At 30.9% G+C, this 13,631-nt stretch overlaps 1 protein-coding gene across 1 annotated transcript in view; it reads left to right on the top strand.

The window, feature by feature from the left end:
• The first annotated feature begins 4,171 nt into the window (after positions 1-4,171).
• LOC134699329 (oxygen-dependent choline dehydrogenase-like) overlaps positions 4,172-13,631 on the top strand; it is a 34,603-nt gene continuing 25,143 nt past the window's right edge. The window contains exons 1-7 of the mRNA XM_063560941.1: positions 4,172-4,193; positions 5,928-6,146; positions 9,298-9,486; positions 10,263-10,328; positions 10,733-10,854; positions 12,437-12,604; positions 13,446-13,596. Of these exons, the coding sequence (XP_063417011.1) occupies positions 4,172-4,193; positions 5,928-6,146; positions 9,298-9,486; positions 10,263-10,328; positions 10,733-10,854; positions 12,437-12,604; positions 13,446-13,596 (937 nt within the window). The remainder of the gene's footprint in view (positions 4,194-5,927; positions 6,147-9,297; positions 9,487-10,262; positions 10,329-10,732; positions 10,855-12,436; positions 12,605-13,445; positions 13,597-13,631) is intronic.

Genomic DNA, 13,631 nt, shown 5'->3' with positions numbered 1-13,631 from the left:
ATATAACACAAGCGAACCTAACCTACGTTTAAATCTATAGAATTAAACTGAACTGCGTACATTAATTTCTCATACAAAAGAAATAATATCATTTTCAAATACAGTACATCTTCACCGACACTATAACAAACCAAATTCAAATGCTGTATAACCTTTTTAAAAAACTATTTTGTTTGTTATTTTGCATCAAAATGAGGCGCATTTGTCAACTGAACTAAATCGATCTGTTAAAAATATGAAAATGAAACAAAGAGTCATTAATGACCTAAAAATTTAGTATCGCGTTTCAATAACGATTGTCATCTGATAAAATTGTAATAGTAAAGAAATATACAAACAGGTGTTAAAGTTCACATACGATGTATTTATGCATCAAAATTATGTTATATTATTAACAATTATCTAAAATTGTTAATCTGGTATCTGGTATATAACTTCTTTAAAAGTACTCTGTAATACTTTTCACCTGTATCCATTTTGAAGTTAAACTGATCGAATTATTTTGAACGACTGCTTACAATCTGCAATACATTTTTTACGCTATAACATATATCTGGGATAATGTTAATGACATATAAAATAGAGTTTTGCATGTTAGCATTAATCTCAAAAGTATTGATTTGTCATTATTTCTGTGTGTCATTTGTCGAATTGTATACGCCTAGTTTTCCAAAGTTATATGTGAACAGTTGCAAAGAATACCAGAAACAATAATTTGGAATACTTGGACTGGCTACTATCCCCTTCCCTGCAATATTCATATTCTCGTTTGCTATATTTCCGGTAAGAGTAACGAAGTTATAGATATTGCATATTTTAAGGTTTTTCTTGTCGTAGAACACACCGAGGGGTGTCAGGATTGATCAGATGAAAGACCGACCGGAGGGAGGTCTTTCTTTGAACAATCCTGACACTCCGACGTGTGTTCTACGACAAGAAAAACCTTAAAATATGCATTATCTGACTTATATACCGTCAAAAAATATTAATTTCATAAAGATTTGTAAAATTTAGTATCCTTTTTTTTTTAACCGACAACACTAAAGTGGAATATTCCTTTCTAATGCGTTCAGGTTTTAATACGCCCTGCGGATCATTAAAAATGAGAAATAAAACTCTCAAATAACTTAGATATAAACCTTTTAAAAATTGTTATCCATACACAATAAAAATATTACTGTAACTGCATGAAGTAAGAAACAAATGTATTGTAACCATTCGATAACAGTGTATGACAAATATATGACACATTGTAAGTTATTTATTGTATCACTTAGCTTATGGAAAAGGGGGAGGGGTATGTTTTTTTTCCTTTTGTTGTGTTATTACTATCGCGGAAAAGTTGTTATTTATTTAACCATTTTACTTGAATCAAATGAAAAATTCAGAAGGATTGTCTTTCGAATAGCAATACATTTTATTAAAAGATAATCAGGATAAAATTATAGACCCTCCGCACCCGACCCTTTCGTGAGTTACTTTAATGTTATTCAATAGAATATAAGATTATTTTATTAGTTGATCATTTGATAGAGTAAAAGGTATACAAAAATTTTAAAAAGTTACGAACTGACACGAAGACGAATATAAATACATGAAGGTCACACTATGATTTCCTATTCAATGTGTCTCGTTCTGAACATGCATGAAATATTTGCCACTGGACGTTAAGCAATCAACATATTCAGTTTGACTCAATAAGATTTTCAAAATCTTACACACGAATATGTTAAATATGGATTTATTTTATGAAAGTCTACATTAAAATTCTTCTGACCTATATGATATGTTTCTTTATTATAGTGATAAATCAACAAAACTTCACGTTATTTGTTTCTAAAATTAAATTGCGGGTCTAGACTACAATGACGGTTTCTTTTACATCTATCCTCGGTTGAACTTTAGAAACTAAATTTCCAAATAGGCAACAAAAAACTATTAGACGAATAAAATTTTGAAGTAAATCATAGATTGCATGTTTATCAAGGAAAATAATGACCTTACACAGGTCATTATTTTATGCCTTGGAGCATATACCATTGAAACATGGTATCGTCCGGGTTGATTCTGAAAAAGAATGACCTGACGTTCTGAAAGAAAATAATTCCATATAGGTATATAAATAAAAAGAAGTTATATATTTAGACTAATTCAAATTAGGGAATAGTCTGAAATAATTAAAAAAAAATCCATCAGAAACATTCTGGTCTAAATGTTCTGTTTTGGTTTTTATTAAGCATGTTTTATCATAACATGTCGTATAGAACAAAAAAAAAGAAGATTGGAGTTTAATACACAATGGTTTAGGTAATATCAAGTCCACAAGACTGTCTGTTGAAGGTGTTATATAATGTAAACAAATGCCTTCTTAAGATTGAAAAAAACCCACTATTTTTGATCTTTTTTTTGAAAGAGAAGAGCAACATTTGGACTTATAAAACGTACCGATAAATAAGCCAATAAACAGACTCTTTATACCTGAATATACGCATAAAACTTTCGTTTCGGAGGAAAATCTATTTCTTTCCGTTTCTTGATTCTAAAATAACATATGTTTCGAACTTCAAAATTGCAAGATAACTGACCGAAATATTACATTGCGGTTACATTTACAATTGTGTCTATAGTAACTAATTAGATATTGGCTGATGCAATCTTTGACGTGCATTTTATTGTTGAAATTTGTACAATGCATTTTCTTTCTATAATAACTATTGAATAATAAACTAGTTTAATAATACTCATTTAAAACTGTGCATTCGATATTTTTCATATTTGTATTTGTATATTGTAAAAAGAGTAATAGGTTTAGAAATTCACCCTTTACACTAATAACAAAATATTCTTTAATGAATTCTCCCTTAAGAAATAAGGATTATTTTAATTATTATTTGCGCATTTTATTACAAATACCTGCTACAACTTATCCAAAAATATCTATTAATTTTCACTTAAACATATCATTAGACTTACTATAAAACATTTGGCTTTGTTGAACAGTATCTTCGGACAGTCTTGTTTTTTGGTTGAGCGTTATGGGATAAAGGTAAATCATTATTCTTTCTTCACTAACTGTCTGAATAATTGACAGTTTTCTCGTTATAAAATATACATTTTAATACAGCCAAAATTATCAGACTCTAGCTGGCACCCTATTTTAACTGTTAATCTGTAAATAACAAAAATGTTTGTCACTCTTTGAGAATCGCGATAAGACGCGAAAATTTCGAATTCCTCTGTAAAGAGAACTCTTCTACACTCAAATAATGAATGTGATTTTTAATTTGATAGATGCTTTCTTTGCTTTTTCGTAAATGGTTGTTTGTTGTGAGATTGTAACAGATTGATGACTGTGTAACCATATTTTGACTATTTTTCTGATTATGTCTCCTTTCTCTACGCATCGTTGTAAAAAAAACGAAATTTGATGCGACTGTCATAAAAGTGAGTGGTTTCGCGCTATGAAACAAGATCCAATCTACCATTTTCTACAATTGAAAATGCCTGTACTAAGTCATGAATATGAAAGTTAATGTTCATTCGTTAGATGCGTTTTATCATTCGATTTTGCCATTTGATTAGGGACTTTCCGTTTTGAAATTTCCTAGGAGTTAAATATTTTTATGATTTTACTTTTTAACATATATCAATAAGTTTTAAAGATTTTTTGTATGATTGAATTTTAAGAATTGGTTTTCGATATGTCATAAGAAGCAGTCGCTATCTTGATTGGTTGCTTAAAGTGACTGCTGGTTTGAGTCTTTCTCAACAATCCAAAATTTGTGATAGCGAACCTTAAGGATATTTGTCTAAAGATGAAAATGGACGAGCAATGTGGAATGTTCAAATAAAGTACTGTTCAAACACATATCGCTTGTAAATTCAGAAACGCAGTGTATCAATTAAGTTAATATTGCCTTTTTAAACTATTGTAGAATGTTTCTAGGAGAATCTTTGTTAAAGATTTCCTCGATTGCGTCATTGACAAACTTTCTGAGTTTAGTTCTTCAACCCAGACCCGTGGACCCACCAGGAATATTCGAAACCCCAATCAGTAACACATATGACTACATCGTATGTACGTTTGTCATTTGAGATACCTTTATATTCGTTGTGTATGTCAGCTCTTATTGTAATCAATTTTATCATAAAAAGGCTATTCTATTCAAAAATGCTTTACTGCCAGTTACACGGTAAGACTTTTTTTTATATTTGAATCGTATTTATTATCAAATACGAATGAGTGTCATAAAAGTGTGGTAGTAACGAAGAAAACTATAAAGTAGATTCTTGATCTGATCGATGAATACCATTGTTTTACCAACTTGTTTTTATTTATATACTGTGGATTCATTATAATTCGTCGAATACCCATATTCGTGGTTTTCGTGGGTTCAGGTAAACTACGAATTCAAATGTTCCACGAATATCATTTTTTCAAAATGCTTTGTAAACATAGAGATTGGCAAAACCACGAAATCAAATATCCACGAATATGCAAGTTTTCAGCGATCCACGAAAATTGATACCCACGAATATAAATGAATCCACAATAGAGGGAGAAGATATCATGAAGGTTCAAATACATAGGTTAAAAACAACAAAGAAGAAAACGGATAAAATCGAGAAAAAAAATTATATCGACAAACAAGAGCCCAGTACACGAACCACAATACAACAATAATCTCAGGTGCTCTTGCAGAATGGTCAGCAACTCCTGCTTCACTCGCACTGTTATTCTTGTTGACTTTCATTGCATATTTTTGGTTGCATCTGATATTGTATATGTTGTGTGATTCGGGATATTAATCATTTATATTTCTGTTTTGTCAGTGTTGAAGCAATTGGTTTTAGTCCTTCCGAGAAGACCAACCCAGTGACTTGCATTATTTATATATAACTTGCAGTGTTGTTGCATATTTGTTTCCAAGAAAAAAAAGAAAAAAAAAACTTCAACCTATCTTTCTCTCATAATAAAAAAAGTGCCAGATAATAAGCTAAAACATCGAATTAACTATGTTGGATGAACATTACAGTCTTGCTTTGAAGCCAAGACGTTCACATCAATCGACTTCTCAATATCTATTGCCATATCACCATATAACCAAAAGGGATTTGATGTTGTTCACTAGTCACAGATAGTAGCGAAAAAAAACCCTCAGTGTTCACTCCGTAGTATTGTTAAGATCGTAGTTTGATAAAATCTGAGGTACTTAAACATTGATACAATATAGCCGAAGGGGATTTGATATTTCTCACTTGTCAGAAATAGTTCAGAATAAAATATAATAAACTACGATAAATAATTTTTGTTGAGACTGTAGTCTAAATGACCAAACGACGAAAAGAAAGCTCCAAGCGATTGTACAGGAAGGCTCCGAGTGATTGTACAGTAAACTTGCAAGTGATTGTACAGTCAATAAAAATATTCGACATGAAGAAAATGAATCTATTCAGATTTCTACTGGGGCAATGGCTTTGAAACTTTCAGACAGGTAAGACTCTATATCAGAAAAATGCAGGAGCAAACATTGATTTGTCGATGTTTATTTGACACTTTTGATCACTGTTGTGTGACATTTTTGATCGTTTTACACGGAGCTCCATCATTCTAAGGAAAAACGTTTTGATGCATATATACATTTCTTACTATTTTACTGGTTCTTATTTACAAAGAGAATGTTTTAGCTACCAAAACTTGAAGCAGAAACGTTACATAATCTTAAAAATGTCGGAGCCCCGCTTGGCAGTCTCCCGAATGACCAAATTAAAAGAAAACCGTACAATTCCATCCCCACACTGTGGTACAAAAACATTAATGATGATTTGACAAAAGGAAACTTGATGTTTTCAATAGTCCCAGATAGGAAAACACAATTACGAGCACTTTATCAAACCTTTTGTTTAAAACTAATTTTCTATTGAAGTTGGAGCAGGGTCAGCAGGCAGTATTGTTGCTACACGTTTATCTGAAGATGGTGCGAATGTATTACTATTAGAAGCAGGAGGAACAGATCTTGTTGATGAAAGAACACAAATACCTTTAATGTGGTTTTTCCTTAAAGGCACTGCAACGGATTGGGGATATTGGACAGTGCCTCAAAAGTTTTCACATCGGGCAATGAAAAATGAGGTAGCAATGCAGAGTTGATGGTTTTATATTTCATTGTACTGCATACGTTTTCTTGTGGCTGTTTTTCATACTTCTGTTCAGTCGAGACTGACTTGATTTCCATAGACATTTCATTTTCCTTATCATTCGTGACTTTGAAAAAAAAAAAAAAAATGAGCCAGTGAATCAGAAGTGTTTCATCTAAGATAATAAATATAACTTAAAAATAGCTGTAATATTCAATTTGAGCCCTATGCAAATTTTTTACATAGGTTCTATCTATATAGGGTCTTGTGTCGGAAGGATTGTAAAAAAAAAAAAATACAATTAAAATCTCGTGCCGTGTCTACAAATGCATCATTACTGGCGAATGAATCGAAATAAATAAAGGATGAAACCAATATAAGAGAACCATCATTTTCAAAACATAATGCCCCAATATTGGTTATGTCGTTGAAACTCAAGGTAGGAAAACTTAATTACTTCTAATGATTTTAAGATTTGATGAACAGTAAATCTATGAAGCTATGAAAACAAAAGTACAAAAAAAAAAAAACGTTATCACAAATCCGGTTTCGACCGTCTGCTTAAATGAACTAAACTGTTGGAGATGTATGCAACATATATGAATTAATCAATGATAGGCATTTAAAACTGATTCTCACTCTTCATTATAAATAAGATTATCGCTATTATCTGTATTTTTACTTTGATGTTTGTTTGTGATAATTTTCATATCAGTCGTGTAGAGTGAGAATGAAAATTATCGCTAGTTTCTAAGGTCCTTAGTAACAGCGTATTAATCTAATTCATGCGCTAGAGTGTCGGCCAATCAGAAAAGATTAGCCGGAACTATACAAAAAAATGTTATCGGATGACTGCGCTGAAATGTCACAGACGATTTCTCGTTTTTTTATATTTTACCGTGAATTTCGCCGTTAAATAATTTATTTGAGATAATAAAAGTAATCAAATCATGTTTTTAACAGATACAAAAGTCCTTTTTTACATAAGTCTGCTTCAAATCATCGTAGGTCTGTCTGCATGTACACTTCTTCATACATGTATATTTCTTCGTCTGCTTTGAAAATACATTATATATTCAACCGTTTACTTCATTTTGATACGTAGAAACACCAAATTACAGCTTATCAACAGTGAAAATGGTCATCGACATATTTGAACAAGCCGGATGGTCAGATGAGACATCTTTTTTCAAATGAATGAACTACCTCAGCGACTACGTATTTATACCAAATAAGCCTACGCCCAAAAAAAAATAGTACCACAAAAGAAAATGCATTATCATCGTATAAGATACTTTTTTTTTACTGAAATTTAAATTAAATGATATTCGAAAATACAAATAATAGCGATAAATAGATTATTTATGTTTTTTTAAACTCGATGCATTTTCTCATTCTCATCTCATCTCAGGGCTCCGCCCTTCGATGGGATGAGAATGAGAAAATGCATCTCGTTTAAAAAAACCATAAATAATCTATAAATAATATAGTTATGCACGTGCCTGTAAGTAAAGGAATAAAGACTCTGTAGTAAGTTTTTTTCACTGAAGGTACGGATAAATGTCCATTAGATATATCATCATAAAATTGAGAATAGAAACGGGCATGTGTCAAAGAGACAACAACTCAACCTATGGACAGAAAACAGCAGAAGGCCACTCGTAGTGAACTTCAGTACAACGAGAAAAGCTCACACTCAAAGGCGTGCTTATGATGGCCCCTAATCAAAAATATGTACTAGTTAGGTGATAATGGATGTCATACTAAACTATGAAATATATGGAAGAAATTTAAATTAAAATCATACAAGACTACCATGTTCATGTTCATCTATCTATTCCTGGTATGTAATGAATCAATTGCATTTAAATCTTAAGGAGTCACCATTGACTTAATGTAGCACAATACAAAGATTGTTTTACTTCCAATCACTAACCTTTGAAATGCTGTAACTTCCTCATGAATGTATAGAAAATAATAAAAGAGGTATATATAGATAGATAAAAGATTAATCTTTTAAATGAATGCAAATTTTTATTATGCAATCATTATGTAATTAATTATTACGTAATACATGTAATAAGTGGCAAAATCTAGGTAAGTTCACTTGAATGAATTTAGCTCTATCATCTCTTTTACTTTACAGAAAATTTTAACGAAATCTTAATTAACACACCATGGGCTTCAAAAGGGTGTCTCAGATTGTCTCTATGGTATTCCATTCTCTCATAAATCTCTAACTAGTGTAAACATCCTAACCACATAAAAGAAGATAATGTTTAATTAGCTGTAAAATTTGTTCTATACATTCTATCTGAAATCTGAGACACCCTTTTGTAGATAATGGCCATAGGAACATCATATTATAAAATCAACCCTCTATGGATACCAAATGCAGAAGCTAATTTCATTTAAAAGTGGAAATTTGGTGAAAAATATTTTAGACACAGTTAACATTGAAATTGGTTACATAAGTGTTGCATAATACTAACATTGCATTAATTTGAAAGAATAATCTGTTAGCTATCCAAAACAACCATTTTCATAAATTTTCAAGCATTAATAAAAAAGTTACGGTATTCTAAAACTTGGGAGTTGGAGTTATAAAATCTTTGTATTGTGCTACCTTAAATAAACATTTCAGAAAATTTAATATCTCAATATTTCAATGGCAGGTTTTGCAACCTATAGAAATAAGATACTCTGGAGTGTTACTGAAGCAAAAGAGGGACGAAAGACACCAAAGGGACAGTCAAACTCGTAAATCTAAAACAAACTGACAACGCCATGGCTAAAAATGAAAAAGACAAACAGAAAAACAATAGTACACATGACACAACATGGAAAACCAAAGAATAAACAACACGAACCCCACCAAAAACTAGGGGTAATCTCAGGTGCTCCGGAAGGGTAAGCAGATCCTGCTCCACAAGCAACGTGAACTTATGTATCTCCTTGAATAAATTTTTCAACGTTTAGTTGCTGAAATGTAACTAGTTAGCCAAAATTCCTTAACCATGCACACGTGATTTGTTTCTTTCTTAAACTTATATCATTCTGAAACTTTATTTATTTATAAATGGTACTCTATTAAGTACAGTAAGTATAGTACACATAAAATAACAGTTTAACACATTTGTTTCTTTTTTTTTTACACAGAAAAGTTATTGGGCACGAGGAAAGATGATTGGGGGTTCATCGGCAATGAATGCTATGGATTTGTTCGAGGGAGTCGGTTCGACTTTGAACAATGGGAACGTGAAGGTGCCACTGGCTGGGGATACGATAAAGTTTTGCCGTATTTTAAGAAGCTTGAAAACGCAAAATTAACGGATTATGGAAATTGCGGTAATACTTTTCAACAATGTATTTTGTCAATTATTAGTAAAAGAATATGTTTTAGAAAAAGATTAAACCAAAGTTGCTCTCTAAACCTGGCAAATTTTCTTTATGAAAGTTTTACCCCGAACTTGTGCTACAATGTTCCGGGTGAAAGTAAACCTTGAAATTCGATACAGACGCACACAATTTGTTGATTTTCATTTTCATTCAGGTTGTTGTCCATAAAGCTAAATTTAACTTTTTTGTGTTTTTATTAATAATTTAAAAAACAAAAAAAATTATAAAAAGACAAAATCTAAAAACGAAAAAAAAGAAAAGAATAAACGAATTTAAAATTCATAAATCAATTAAAATATCAAAATCATTACAGAAATGTTTATTCCTGTAATAAATTTAAACCTCTGTGTTTCGTCTTTGTATATGATCATACTAAGTGTGAGGATAATAAAGGGCCCGTAGGTAATATTTGTCCTACACATTTAAAATTCAAACAATATTTTCAGGTTTATGTGGTCAGCAATACACATTCTTGCAGTCATTAGTTTTAATTGTTATCATATGATGGATATATTCAATAGGCAACTTCATTTTATATTTAGAAACACGAGGCAAATTTGGACCCATAGTAGTGAATCAAGAGAGCGCAGAACCTCTAAGCCTTTTCCACCTAAAAGCGGCTGCAGAAATGAATCTTCCTGTTATTGACTGCAGCGATCAAACCCAAGAGGCAAGTTTAACAAATGTGAAAATATGCATAAAACGTGGGCTATTTCTATTTTCAGTCACTGAATTTGCATTTGATGTACTGCATGCAGTAATAACAGAAAATTATAAAACTATTAATGAAGGTACATGAGTAAACAGTCTAACTTCATAATGAATTTAACATAACAGACATATTTGTGGCATAGAAAAATGCGGTTATATTTTATTTGTCATTTCAGCAATCCTGTTCTATTTCCCATGGGATACCAATAAAAACACAACAAAACTATATGCTTCTTGCTTCGTAATGCTTGCTTTGAACCTCTACCTCATTCAAAGAAATATTATCTGCTGAAATAATGAGTCAACGTTACTTTTTATACATCATAACTGTCTTAACCTTACCTCTTAACTTCAGAGAAATTTTATAACGGTTGAATAGGTCACATCAGATATAACAAATACACTTTCGTTACACTCATATATAAGAGATTGAGTTGCATAGATTACTGACACTTATTACGTACATTGCTTTTTCATATTGCAGGTATTTGTGTCACACAATCAAATATCAAAAATGGAACTCGTTGTAACTCCGGAAATTGCTACTTGAGGCCTGCATTGGAAAGACAAAACTTGCAAGTTAGTCTCCGATCTCATGTTACCAAGGTAATTAAGAAAACATACATTTGAAGGACCGTGCTTTTGAAATACTTTTTTTTTAAATGAAATGATAGATGCAAAATTAACTTTGTTTTAGTCATTTGTATTTCTTAAACAATTGCAGTTATCATTTTTTTCCTCTCAATTTCGACTTCAGTGTCCTTGTCGTTTATTCATTTCAATTTGATTTATGATATCTTTATTTATCAGTTACAGTCCTTATTCCCTGCCGCCCTTCATCTGTGTCTTGCAGAAACTACCGTACGGTGACCTATAGTTGTTAATTTCTGTGTCCTTTTGGTCTCTTGTAGAGAGTTGTCTTATTGCCACTCATACCGCATCTTCTTTTTTTACAATTACATTAATCATTATGTCGTCCTAAATATTTAAGTTATGTTTGCCCCTGAGAATTAAGCTAGTAACAATAAATCAACTAGTTTAAACTATTTGATTGTTGTTGCTTAACCTGCAAGAGTCTAAAGATATAAGAAGATGTGGTATGAGTTTCAATTAAAAACTCTACATCCAAGTCACAATTTGAAAAGGTACCAACCTTCACCATCATTGTCTGAAACAATGTTGTTACATCATCAACATAGAAAGAATATACAAAAAAATATTGATTGAAATGACTGAACTCAATTAAAAGACATATTGAATATAAACTGAACGAATAAATTTGATCTATGATGCAATGTACAAAAAGAATAACATAAGGGGTTATTAAACATAGGCAACAATATTATACCGCTGAGAGATGTAAAACAATTTCAGATAAAACAATTATGACCTTGAACAAAAAGTGCAGCCCGAAAACGAAGTCTTACGTTACCTTAAATCGTTGAAATACATTTATTAAATCAATGCCCAGGTTTCACACTTTTCGATTGTTGTTTACCAAGTACTTCGAAAATTGTCTCATCCGTATTATAATTTAAAAAATAATAATTATTATTAAAATATTTTTTGTTGTTGCCATATTCAAACAACTTACCTGCTTTGATACTAAGCTCAGTCTTCAGTTTTCTGTGTTTTGTTTTCGTCTCCCGAGTTTATTGTCATTAAGCATGTTAAGTATATGCCGCTTTTTTTTAATTGAACACCATTTGGCTACCTCTCTCTATATAAATCTATTTTCCTACAACATTAAACATGGTCAAATTAAACGATCTTGTAATACATGGAATAAGTTATTTTGTTTTATTTTTATGTCAGACGCGAGTTTTTCCTATACACGTCTCATCAGTGACAATCCAATAAAAAAGGTAAAAGTAAAGCAAACCATGTAATGTTTTACAAACGATAACTTTTTAAGGTTTTGTAGATGAAATTTGTTATATTTTATAGGTGTTTTAGATTTTGTACATCAGCAAACTATCGTTACCTTTCTATAGATGTGTGACATTTATGTTATCTTTGATACAATGATAAATCTACGGTGATAAAAAGAAAAAAAACTGTTTTGCAAGTTGTAAAGTAAGAAAAGCCGAATCTATATCATATAATGAATATTTCATGTTTTTGTGTGACTATAAGAAAATGACGTCATGATTCCAACTATTCATATAATTTCATGAAATTATTACAGATTCTTTTTCGCAAAAACAAAGCTGTAGGAGTAGAATTTGTGAAAGATAACAAAACAATTAGAGTTTTTGCCAAAAAAGAAGTAATTCTGTCGGCAGGTGTTATTGGTTCAGCTCAGATTCTTCTTTTATCAGGAATTGGACCAACCGAGCATCTTCGACAAATGAATGTAAGTTTATTTAGTCTGAGGTAAACATTTTGTTGAAATGTGTTATGAAAATAAAAATAAGGATGAATGAGGTAAATATCTTGACATAAAAGTTTGCGGAGGTCCAAGAAAATCTGAAATTATTATCATATGAGTATTAAAACGTATGAAGAGATTGATGGTATTTAATAAACATGATAACGGCAATATTAGTATGCGACTGTTTAAAGTCATAAATCTTTTTAGCTAAAACAAACAATCAAATAATTGTTCTTATTTAATCGTCAGAACACTCAACGATATCACCATATTCGTAGTGAAGAGATCAACAATTAAGAAAAGTCTGAACACGCAACGTGGAAATAAAATGCAATTTCATTTCATACCCCATGTTCTTCCGGTCCCTTTAAATTGATTGTGGAAAAACTTATATGTTTACTGAAATTCAAATAATACTGATTTTCATAGGACTCTGGTTGCAGGTCTGAATCTAATGACGACCACTTATAGAGTTAAATGAGTTAAGACTTGTGTAAATAGAATGGATCAACGAATCATAGATCGCATTTATATTAACGGCTTTTAAAAGCAATATATTATATATAACTAGAGAATGTCAAACCTTGTTTAATACTTTAACTGCCTTTTATAGTCGAAAATTGCTCGTTTTTAGATTGCAATTTCTATCTTATTGGATACAATGTATCCGTTTATGCTCCTTTTTAAAATTCGTAAATATATTACAACAGTTTTTAAGGTTATGTCTCATGTGTACTTTTTTCGTTTAAAGTTTACAAAATTATAACACTTAAAGGAAACGAAAGCTTTTATGATATTATTAACCTAAATTTTTATGTTACAGATTAATGTCAAATCAAACTTACCAGTTGGAAAAAACATGCAGGACCATCTTGAGTTTTTTCTCCAGTATAATATAAATATGAGCTTAAATACTAACAGTGGAAATTTTGCAACACCTAGGCGAATACTTAACTACGTATTCAACAAGAAAGGTATTTAATAATAGTTGAATTTGAAAGAAAACGAT

This window comes from Mytilus trossulus, unplaced genomic scaffold, assembly GCF_036588685.1.
Source record: "Mytilus trossulus isolate FHL-02 unplaced genomic scaffold, PNRI_Mtr1.1.1.hap1 h1tg000050l__unscaffolded, whole genome shotgun sequence".
Lineage (NCBI taxonomy): Eukaryota > Metazoa > Mollusca > Bivalvia > Mytilida > Mytilidae > Mytilus > Mytilus trossulus.
Note: the sequence above shows the minus strand (reverse complement) of the source record. Positions and strands in the feature narration are given on the sequence as shown.